The sequence below is a fragment of the Malus domestica genome, chromosome 17 (genome assembly GCF_042453785.1).
Source record: "Malus domestica chromosome 17, GDT2T_hap1".
In the NCBI taxonomy this organism is placed as follows: Eukaryota; Viridiplantae; Streptophyta; class Magnoliopsida; order Rosales; family Rosaceae; genus Malus; species Malus domestica.
Window position 1 is genome coordinate 150,444 of NC_091677.1, and position 11,848 is coordinate 162,291.

Sequence of the window (11,848 nt, forward strand, 5' to 3'; positions counted from 1 at the left end):
ATATAAGGCACATCATCCCCTCTCTGTTGGTCGATGTGGGATGTTACATTAGGTTCTTTTGAATCATTGTATATGAGTTCATCGGTGTTCACTTTTTTGGTTCTGTTTTTTAAATCCTGAATATTTTATGTATATTCTCCAATATTTCTTCTTATTTACCGTTTGATGTTTCAAGTCTGTTGCCTGTTGGCATGCTTCCTTTGTTTCAGATGGGAGTCAACTCAATTGGTAAGCCATTTATTTCAATCTTTGGTCTCTATGATTTGTCCTCAAGAATTAACATTATTCTCTCAATTGGTACTCCTGGCATGCCAAAGTACCAACCCGACATTTTTAAGATTTCAGTATTATATGTTTAGGGAGCGTATTGTTTGGAAAATCGTATTTAGGGAAGGTGCTTTCATTGATCTAGATGAAAGACCAAGAACAGGCTCTTCTCCATTTGGAGAGCATTTAACTTCAAGGAAAATATTTACTTATTATGTTGTGAACTAGTAAGGTGAGGTTCACTATGTGTTTTGAGTGTTCTACTATGATGATAAATTTTCTTTTGTGAGGTTAATTGAGTTTTATTCCTCCTTTCTTTCCATAATTTTCAAATGGTCCTATTTAGTAAGGTGAGGTTCACTATGTGTTTTGAGTGTTCTACTGTGATGATAAATTTTCTTTTGTGAGGTTAATTGAGTTTTATTCCTCCTTTCTTTCCATAATTTTCAAATGGTCCTATTTCATGATGTTTTTTTTTCTTTTTCTCCTCATTGTTAAATGTTGCTTGACCTCTTTATTGAGACTGATTTTTCTTTTCATCTTAGTGAAACATATATCAAACCAACAAAACTGTGGAAGCCAAATTTATGGTTAGGAAAATGTTGAAATGCCTCTGTGAGTCTTTTCGGCCTCAAAATAGATGAATAACATTGGCTTGCCCACCAGTTATCTCCCTTTAAAAGAAAAAAAAAACACAAATAAAACCATGGTGGTGGGAGTAATCATTCTAAGGTTTGTATTTGAACGTGATGATATGCCTTTCGTTTACTCTTTGTAGCCATTGCTCATTTACATATTTGCGTTTTGCTATATACTTTGTCAACGAAGCACAACAAAAGGGTACAAGTCTACACCACCCGCCAAATGTAAAACTGAGAGGAAGAGTTTGGGTTTTAGCAAAGGGATTATGATAAAAACCACACATGGGGGATTTGACTAAATGGATTCACCTAAAAAAAATATTAGGATGTAAGGATGTTTAATAAATTGTCCTTTTTATGCTATTCGCTTTTGTATCGTTAAAAAGATTTCTCAATATTACATAATGTTTTCATCATTTTTTTCTCATAGTTTTAAATCAAAATTGGTGGAATTGTGCGGTGTGGGACAGAATTGATTTTTTTTTTTTTTTTTTTAGTTTTGGTTCCGTAATTCATTTGGTTATTTTTTACTTCTTTTGCAGAGAGTTGGACATCAATCACGCCAAGATTTTGTGGAACTTGAATGTATATGGTTTTGTTTGCAGAGTTTAAGAATGATCACACGCTAGTTTTTTTTTGGGGGCGACGGGAATATTCTGTAAATAAATAAACCAGTATCATGACTTCTGTGAGTCATGTTGTAACATTCCACATCGTTCAGGGGAGTGGATCCTCTAAACCTTATATGTATATTATCATCTCTACCTAGCACGAGGCCTTTTGGGAGCTCATTGGTTTCATGTTCCATCGGAACTCCAAAGTTAAGAGAGTTCGCGAGAGAGCAATCCCAAGATGGGTGACCCAGTGAGAAGTTCTCGTGTGAGTTCCCAGAAACAAAACCGTGAGGGCGTGGTCGGGGCCCAAAGTGGACAATATCGTGCTACAGTGGAGTCGAGCCCGGGATGTGGTGGGGGCCTGGGCCAGGATGTGACAATTTGGTATCATAGCCAATCCCTGACCAAAAGTATGCCGACGAGGACGTCGGGCCCCTAAGGGGGGTGGATTGTAACATCCCACATCGCCCAGGGGAGTGGATCATCTAAACCTTATATGTATATTCTCATCTCTACCTAGCACAAGGCCTTTTGGGAGCTTATTGACTTCGGGTTCCATCAGAACTCCAAAGTTAAACGAGTTCGTGCGAGAGCAATCCCAGGATGGGTGACCCACTGGGAAGTTCTCGTGTGAGTTCCCAAAAACAAAACCGTGAGGGCATGGTCGGGGCCCAAAACGGATAATATCGTGCTATGGTGAAATCGAACCCGGGATGTGGTGGGCCCAGGCCGGGATGTGACACATGCAGTATATCAGATGTCTACCTTAAGTGGGCGGGTGAAAAATAATTTTGAATTCGTGTAAGTTGGAAAAGATTTCATAGCCTTATATGGCAAAAAGTTCTATGAGCAATTTGCAAAAACTTTCACCATACTCACATAGAAAAAAAGGAAAACTAATGAAAAGGGCTGGAAAACTTTGAGTTTTAATGATAAAGACAAAATAAAGGGTAAAATGAATAGTACCAGGATTGACTTTTTAGTGTAAAAATGTGGTTTTTCATTAAAGTGAACAGTACCGGGTACTTTTCGTTAAAGTTCCCTAGAAAAAATGAACAATTTGCATCTCTAAATAATATACAAAGTATGACGCAAATGTTATTTCTGAACTTTCTAAGCAACTATTTTGTTACTTATTTTAGGACCTTATTTTATCACTATTTTCAATTAATATTTTGAACAAAAATATACAAACCATGATGTCTATATCTTAAAGGATTCTTCTTTCACTTACGTCACACAAAAATACTAAAATTTGAAATGTACACATCATTTGAATAAAAGAAAAAACTATGACAGACACGAAAGCTAACTCAAAATTTAACTGCTAAAAAACAGCTGAAATCAGTGAGTCACGACTAACATGCTTTGATTAAATAAAAGACAAATTCCATGCACAAGAAGGATAAAAAGAAAAGGAAATGCTCATCAGCACTAGGAAAAAGTCATGATGCCATTCTTTTTGTTTTATTTTTCACTTTAGGAATGCTAGCTCGTTCCTAGCACTAGAAAAAGAGAGTGTCCTGTGACTTTTGGGAATGCTAATACTCGCTAGTAGCTTTCGAGAAGGAAAATGATATTTGTAAAACTACAAAATGGTGGGACATCAGCGATAATAATTCATATTTTACTTTCAACTTAAATATTTGAAAGTTGTTGTTTATTTCTTTGTAAAATACGTCAATAAATCATACATTTATTAAGAGATCATTCGATAACTATTTCGTTTTTAGTTTTTAATTTTTTACTTTGAATTTTTATTATCTTGAAAATTGAATTATTTTTTGGTAACTAGTTTTTTTTTTCTGTTTAAAAATAAAAATGAAGTCTAGCCGAATTTTGAAAACTCAAGGTAATTGTTTGAAAACTATTTCATTTTCAGTTTTCAGCTTTTTTTTTTTTTAACTAAAAATTTGTTTGGTAACTGCTTTTAGTTAAAAATAAAATGAAAACTGAAAACCAAAAACCAAAATGTAAAAACTCAAGAAAATAGTTTTTAATTTTCATTTTTCTAAAAACTGAAAACGAAAAGTAGTTATCAAACAATATTTTAGTTTTCATTTTAAAACAAAAGTAAACAAAAACTGAAAACTAAATGGTTAGCAAATGTCCCTTAAGTTATTCAATCTAATCAATGTGACCATGGTGGGTTGATAAAACTAGGAGGGAATATTTTTGCTCAGCACCTTTTAAGTTATGGTAATGTTCATCACTCTATATATCACTGTTAGATGAGTTTAATTTTGGAGATTTGTGTGACGGATGGACACAAATCTCTAAATTTAAGATAATCTAATGGTAAAAGATAGGGTAACGAGCATTATCACCACTTGAAAGTGGTGAGCAAAAATGCACTCAAACTAGGATATCCAGTTTCCATGCCCAAATGAAGGTAATTCCTTCGGGCTCTCTTAATCTCTCCGATTAACAGTGGATTAAAATAGCCTTTTGCTTACATTTAAGATAAGATGTTGGTTTGGAAAAGGAGGAAGCAAGTGCGAAGGAGCTCCCAAAATACAGAGACTAAAGAACATACGACGATTATTTTCATTTCAAATTCAAAACACTCATTAGAGAGCGAGCACAGTATCTTGCATTGTATCTATCAATAAACATAGAAACGAAATGGTCACAGTTGCTACCTATAGAACCCAAAGCACACACAACTAAACAGAAGAAAGGCTCCAGAGAGCGTACTTAAAAGCCAACAAAAATAAAGAAACAGATCGTTCCCCTAACACGTATTCGGAGGATAGAAGAAATAACACAAGCAGAAATAACGAGAATTGATAGGAAACAATGAGCCATCAAAACTAGTGCTCCTCAACCAATTTGATCAATGAAACTGTGAAATGGCACAGACGGCTTCTTAAACCTACCTTTTCACCGGTCTTCAAATAATCCAATCGACCCATAGTTTTACATAACATGGCCAAAAATGGTTTTACCAGAGATATAAAGTTATGCTCAAACTACACACTGCGTTTGGGGTGGGGTGGTACAATACAACACTGCCCCATTGCATAAAAGGCTTAATACAAGTTTTGGGACACCCATCTGTACGGGCAAGCCAATTTTGCCCTTTCACGAAACCTAATGCCTAGCACTATTATTTATGCTACGAGTCTATGACTAAAAAAAATGATTTGATCTATTCAGTTGGGAACCTTATTCAAAATATTCATTCACCATGTGATATCATTGCCAACTTTATAATCAGCAACTTACTTGGTGGTCATTGTTTGGAGCTGCATAATTCTTTTATCCCAGATCCAAACTCTTTTTCATGGACTCATAAACCATATAAGTAATGCTTGCAGATGGAACTACTTTAAGAAGATTAGGAAATATTCCTTTGTAGAATCCTATTAACCCTTCATGTTGGAAGGTTCTCCTGAATACATCACCCATTCCCATATATTCAGTGTGCGCTTGCATTCTGAAAACACATAGAAAAATTACCGTCAGTTTAAAGACACTGACTTGAAAGTTACAAAATATCATAAAAATCATTTCAACAAGATATCGATATTTCCATAATGCACCTTGTCCTGACAACCTGTAACGGATAAACACAAGTTGCACCAAGAGCTCCTGATACTGTCCCGCATCCCAATTGTACAAGAGCACCAGGTTCTGTTAAAAACAATCAGAACAAAAAAGAAAAAGAAAAAATTACACCATATAATATAGTGGCAGAATTGGGGCAAAACACAATAAATTAGTGCCTAAAAATGATGAGGACAAGTAAACAAATTTGCAATCCAAGTCCTTACCCCCGTCATGCACAATATATTTCTTGGACATATCTTTCAATGTTTCATAAGCAGCAAGATCAATGCCAGCATAAGGGACAATCCCAAGCAAAGATGGGACAACACCCTTATAAAATGCCCGGGGTCCCTCCTGAACCCATATATCTCTAGACAGAGTTCTAAGACTTGGAATTCTCCTGCCTTCGCCAGTATAAGTTTGGATTCGTGTCTTAACAAGATCCATGGGATATACCACAGTTTGTGCCACAGCACCTGCTAAGCCACCAGAAACAAGGCGAGTTGCAGTGCTGACATTAGCCTTATCTTCTTCACCATTAGCATGGACAATAAATCTTTTCAGCATTTCATAAGTGTAGAACCTGATGGCGCTTTCAGGAGCCACCTTCAAGACATTTAATCCATTGCCACGAAAAAAGCCCAATAAGCCCCCTTCTCTCCATATATCCTTTACTGCTGGCATAATTCGAGCTCGTTTTGTTTGTACTTGCAAAATAACCTTTAAACGATCAAGAGGAGCGGTAGCTGTACGTGATGTTGCCCCTGCTACTGCTCCAGCAATCAAATATCTACTAGCATGGACGTGCTTACTGGTGACCCCTGGGACAATAGTCTGCTCCCCAATATCAACAAGGCATACCCTTTCCAAATAATGATAAATATTCTCAATGGTTGCCTCCTGAGGGTAAAGTAGAAGAAAATCTCTCCATTCTTCAAATGTTATAACACCATTATTATCCTTATCAACACGCTCAACAAAAAGTGCAAGTTCCTCGTCATCAATTTCAATCCCTGCAAAAGAGGGGCTGATGTGGCTTATAGAAGGAACACAATCCAGCAAAGGAAAGCCATGTTTGTGATAAGAGAGATATTTTGAAGTCTTAACGGGATACGAACATGAAAACAAACATTTACAGAATGATTATACAAAAATAGAAAAAGATAGAGACGATTTACAGGCTTGTGTTGACATCTTTGAAACATTCAAGAATGAAAGCACAATGATTGTACAAGGAGATGAGAAAGAACGAAAGGAGTAGACATGAAAGTATGAGGGAAGGGAGATATAGTAAAAATGAAAAAGAGTAGCAGCATTAGTTGCAGTACTAGCACTAGTAGAGTTGGTTATATGGAGATACCTGCCCTTACAAGTGCATCCCAGAGCTCTTCAGGCAGAATGCAACCATTATGTTCGACATCTATTGCTTGAAAGATACGATAGAGCTCAAGCTCTTTATCGTCCATGTAGCGCTTAAAATCTTGGTAGTCGACACGGCCATCTTGATTGGCATCGCAGACATTCAACAAATCATTGGCATACTTGTACTGGGAGGGTATGTCGAGGGCAGAGAGGCCGGCTTCAATGTGGGCATAGTCCAAATAACCAACATTTGCGGTGTCAAAGAAGTTAAAGAGAGTGCGGATTCTGAGCTCCCTCTGCTCCTTGGTCTCTCCCAGGGCCAAAAGCACGTGATCCATGGTCACAGGCCCGGTTTTCTTAATGGGATTGCAGGCATTTCTTATTCGGCCTAGCTTTTGGTTGCTGCTTGGCATTGCGTCCTCCTCCATTGGCATAATAACTTAATCAATCTCTCTCACTCTGTCTAATGGAAAGGAAACTTGACTTAGTTTAGTTACCATGGCATGTGTGTGTGTGTGTATATAGAGAGATCATATGATGAATTGATGATATACAAAAACAAGTATTCTATTCTGTTGTATTTACTCAAATCAATTATTGCATTCTATTTACTTAAATCTGAGAAGTGGCACCAAATGGAGGAGGAAAATTCGAATTTTCTGGAATTGAAGGGTTAAAAAATCACATTACAATCAAGTATAAACGGAGGAAGATTAAGGATGAGTGAGAAGTGAGAATTACCGAGTGGACGGAGTCGAATTTCGAATGCAGCAAATGAAAAGCCAGGTCGAAGGTGCGTAATCGGCCATTGCTCTTCCGCCTCCTCTTCACAGTTGAGATGATCGTCGGGGATCGTCAGAAATCATCAGGATACAAGAAGAAGAAGCTGCCAATCCCCATCCCCATCACACACCTCAGATATCATCCTACGATTTGATTTTTGATTTTTTTTTATGGGTATATAAGATATGTTCTGTGTACTCTATAATTCTACTTTTCTTTTTCACTATCCAAAATATCAGTAAATAATAATCAATAAAAAAAATTAAAAATATGATTGTGATCAGTCCAATCGGACGAAGAACAGAAAAAGAGGTTGCAAGTCGCAAGTGCAGACGCAGACGCAGCGTGAGGATGTTGGATTTTTTCTATATGTTTTTCCTGAAAAAAGAATTATTTAAGGGGGGGGCTATTGAGCTGGCGTCCAACTGTAGCGTAAGTTTTGCGCTCCCACTTCGCTTTAAAAATGGAGGATTCTAGCCCCCGAATCTTCGACATGAGGCCCGTCCAACAGCCCAAATCATCACCGTCTGGACCCAACCCAAATAATTTCTCACTTGACTCAATATGCACGGGTAGGTTTTACTTTTTAATGAGCCGTGATAAACGATGATATTTTCAAGCGTTTATGTTGAATACATCGTGTTTGTAACGTAGTCGCACGTACAGGCAGAAACATACCAGAAATGACAATTAAGCAAAGCACATTTACATCATATTCATGATTCTATAATATATATATATATATATATACACACACACGTACAATTACCAAGAGCAAGCAGCATAACCAACAAAAACATGCATCGCGCGGGGATGAATAATGACCTCTAATCCAAATGCTGCTGCCTTGGCTGCATTTAGTTACTTCCCTCTCAAGACAAAGTTCCGTTGCTGCAGGGCAATTCTACTTTTCTCGATCCGCTGCTGCCTGCAGCAACCTTTCTTCTGACTTCTTACTCAATCATGTCCTTAAATGTCTCTGCCACTCGGGTCTTTAGCTTTGACGTCTCCGCCTCACAATGAGACTGCTAGCTGGTACTCTTAAATCGAAGCAGCTGCCATTTCAATCACTCGATCGAGAAGCCTCCGGTTGAATACATGAAGGTTGCGGGTGAATCACAGCCACCGGGCCGTACGTCGTCTGGAGCACTAACTAATAACTGTTCTCCCATTTCATATCATGTACGAATGAATCATTTTGTTATTACTACTCTACTGTTTGATTGATTAATATAACTTATAAGATCTGAAATTTTAAGTGTTGGAGGGACACTTTAATACACTAGCGTGCAATGTATCGGACACAAAAACGGACACGACATTCCTCGGACACGGCTGGACATGTGTCGTGTCAGACACTCCATGTGGCGTGCCATTGACTTTGACAGGGGAACACACCTCGGATTCTCTATAGACATGTGTACGCAGGACATGGTCAAGACACTATCAGAGGACACGTCGAGGGTAATTTGTTGAAATTAAACTTTAAAGACCAACCCTAGGTTTACATAGTTGTATCCGAGATAAATAATAATTAGGGAACTTTAACGAAAAGTTTCCAGTACTGTCTATTTTAACGAAAAATCATATTTTTACACCAAAAAGTCAATCCTGATACTATTTACTTTACCCTTTATTTTGTCATTATCGTTAAAACTCAAAGTTTTCAAGTCTTTTATATTAGTTTTCCTTAAGAATTATTGTTGTATTTTGTTAGCCATTTGTCACATCCCCGTCGTAGCACGATATTATCCGCTTTAGGCCACACCCTCACGGTTTTGTTTCTGGGAACTCAGACGAGAACTTCCCAATGGGTCACTCATCCTAGGATTGCTTTCGTCCAAACTCGCTTAACTTCGGAGTTCCAATGGAATACGAAGTCATTGAGTTCCCAAAAGGCCTCGTGCTACAGGGAGGTAGGCATGTACATATAAGGCACATCACCCCTTCTCCGTTAGTCGATGTGGGATGTTACAATCCACCCCCTTAGGGGCCCGACATCCTCGTCGGCACACTCGCACCAAACGGCAGAGTGGCTCTGATAGACCATTCTGTCACATCTCAGACCGGCTCCGCCGCAACACGATATTGTCTGCTTTGGGCCACGCCCTCACAGTTTTGTTTCTGGGAACTCAGACGAGAACTTCCGAGTGGATCACCCCATCCTAGGATTTATCTCGCCTAAACTCGCTTAACTTCGAAGTTCCGATGGAATCCGAAGCCAATGAGTTCCCAAAAGGTCTCGTGTTATAGGGAGGTGGGCATGTACATATAAAGCACATCACCCCCTCTTTGTTGGTCGATGTGGGATGTTACACCATTCTTTGTGCCTCAAGTAATAGTAATGTCCGGTTGTATTTACTAAGGCAATAAGGGATTCTTGTAAGGACGTAATACTTTAGTAGACTAGTTATGGAGATTAGGATTTATTAAATCTAGTAGTGGGTAGGATTCGAGAAGCACTAAGCACTATAAGGTTGAGATCGCTATGCATATTGCTATCACAATCACGAGAAATTTTTCAATGTGATCGGTATACGAGGTGGTATACCACATGTTATTATATAAAATGGTGGGATATGTGTATTAAAAAATTAATAACTTAAAAAATAAAAATTTTCACCACTTATATAAAAACACATGATGTACCATCCGTGTTCCCGTCACAATGAAAATTTTCTCCACAATCACAAACCCTATAACACCCATCAGTTTGTGACTAAGGAGTAGGAGTGCATAAAAAAGCCTTCGTCTACCTTAGTCCTCGTGTTCATGTTCTCTCTGCAAGATCAAGATGTTTTCTTCTCCAAATAAGTGATTATGGTGTTTTGATGAGCATGAAACTGTTTGGGCCCAAAATAATAGTTTGGGCCGAGGGTAGGATCATTCTCGGCCCGGGAGGTCGTGCGGCGAAAGAGCCATGGATCGTTCAGCTCATGGGCTTCCAAGCCTAGGTCGGTTAAATCAGAACGCAAGTCGAGTCCTAGTACAACAGGGAGTCTCGACGGGATCAGTAATCCAGAAAGCGAATCCGGCTCAGTTAAAGACTAGGTTCGTAGTCCTAGTGAAGATAGGACTGGTCGAGGTGATGTTGATCCGGAGAGGGAAACCTAGTCCGAGTAGGATTTTAACCCGGACTCAAGGTCCAGTGCTATAAATAGGGGAAGCTGTGCATCAAGGAAGGCCCCCTGCAAATCAATACAAAATTGCCCTGCGCAAATTCTCACAACTTGTGATTTTTCTTTTTCCTTTTTCGCTGACACATCTTCCGTTGGCATCAACAGCACTGTGGAAGCAACCGGTGATATCTTAAGTCGGCATAGATAGCTCTGTCACCGTAGAGTCAGTCGGTCTCGCAGTATCTTCCGTTGGCATCAACAGCACTGCAGCGAGAACGATTGATTACCTATCCGAGTCTCGGTCGAGAAGGATTTCTGAATCTTTGTTGGTCGAGGTCATCTCATCAGCCTGCTCGGCAAAGTGAGGTGTTACAGTTATTACATTCGGCACATTGAAAGCCGAATTTGATATTGAACTTCGTAAGAATAGTAACCTTGTCTTCAGGTTCGAGAGCCCAAGAGGCCGAGACGTGTTCCTTTCTCGGCCGCAATCGCAAGACGCAGAAGTCAGCCGCGCACCCAACGTAACATCAACAAAATTTACTCCTCGGCCGAGCTCGGCCGACGAGTTGGCACGCCCCGCATTCATCGAATGACGTAGTTAGCTTATAGATTACTCGGCCTGCGCGCCACGTAGGCTTTGTAGTTTCTAGGGTCAATAGAAACATATTAAAGCATACATAATTTTGAATTTGTATTGAAATACGAAAAATTGTTTTAGGGGTAATGCTAGAGATTGTGAACCTGTATCTTGACGAACCAAATTTTGAAGCTATATTATTTACCAATGATGACATGAATATCATTGTTGCTGAGAGATTTTTCAATGTAACTAGAACACGGGGTGATACATCACATGTCCTTTGTACAAATGGTAGGATATGTGTATTAAAAGTTAATAACTTAAAAAAATAAATAAAATAAATAAATTTACCACTTATATAAAGACGCATAATGAGCTTTTACCTCTGGTAGATCCATTCAGGATAATATCCTCATGGCGCATGAACTTTTTGCCTCTTTTAAGAGTAAAAAAGGTAGAAGAGGTGCTATGACCATTAAGGTTGACCTTGAAAAGGCTTATATTAAAGGTGTGCTTGTTAAATTTGGTTTTAATTATCACTGAATCAAGCTTATCATGGATTGCATTACTTCGACATCCTTTTCTATCATGATTAATTGTAAATCTCATGGTTATTTCTGTCCTTCTAAAGGTATTAGACAAGGAGACCATCTGTCTCCTTATATTTTTATCATTTGTATAGAACCCTTGATTAGATACTTGGATAAGTTGGGAGAATCATCCAGAAGTAATGTTGGTCTGTTGACTACGCCTAGAGGTTATAAAATTACTAATCTGATGTTTGCGGATGACTGTCTGATTTTTTCCAATGCAATTGGCACTGTAGCCAGGAATATTGCTAAGGTACTAGATAACTTCGCTTAAGCTTCTGGTCAAAAGATAAACTATCATAAGTCTTCACTTTATTTTTCAAATAACACTCCTAAC

The 11,848-nt window shown here is 38.5% G+C and overlaps 1 protein-coding gene across 4 annotated transcripts; it reads right to left on the bottom strand.

Annotated features, from left to right (window-relative positions):
* Positions 1-4,388: 4,388 nt before the first annotated feature.
* Positions 4,389-7,693, bottom strand: LOC103404128 (calcium-dependent mitochondrial ATP-magnesium/phosphate carrier protein 2-like). 4 transcript variants are annotated; one of them, XM_008342986.4, is made up of 5 exons: positions 7,178-7,693; positions 6,435-6,895; positions 5,299-6,087; positions 5,068-5,158; positions 4,389-4,961 (listed from the first exon to the last, which is right to left on the bottom strand). In XM_008342986.4, exons 2-5 carry the CDS (start codon positions 6,868-6,870, stop codon positions 4,784-4,786), a joined length of 1,494 nt encoding a protein of 497 aa, XP_008341208.3. In that variant the 5' UTR covers positions 6,871-6,895; positions 7,178-7,693; the 3' UTR covers positions 4,389-4,783. The 4 variants fall into 4 exon arrangements, with proteins under 4 accessions (XP_008341208.3, XP_008341209.3, XP_008341210.3 ...); XM_008342987.4 differs by having other exon boundaries at positions 6,435-6,899; positions 7,178-7,636; XM_008342988.4 differs by having other exon boundaries at positions 5,082-5,158; positions 7,178-7,597.
* Between the last annotated feature and the right edge of the window lie 4,155 nt (positions 7,694-11,848).

Bases quoted from the DNA above. Each gene is read 5' to 3' on its own strand.
- LOC103404128 (XM_008342986.4), bottom strand. From the start codon at position 6,870: ATGCCAATGGAGGAGGACGCAATGCCAAGCAGCAACCAAAAGCTAGGC. The intron at 6,088-6,434 runs GTATCTCCATAT...CCTCTTTTGCAG, and splicing joins GGATGCACTTGTAAGGGCAG to GGATTGAAATTGATGACGAG. The intron at 5,159-5,298 runs GTAAGGACTTGG...TGTTTTTAACAG, and splicing joins ATATATTGTGCATGACGGGG to AACCTGGTGCTCTTGTACAA.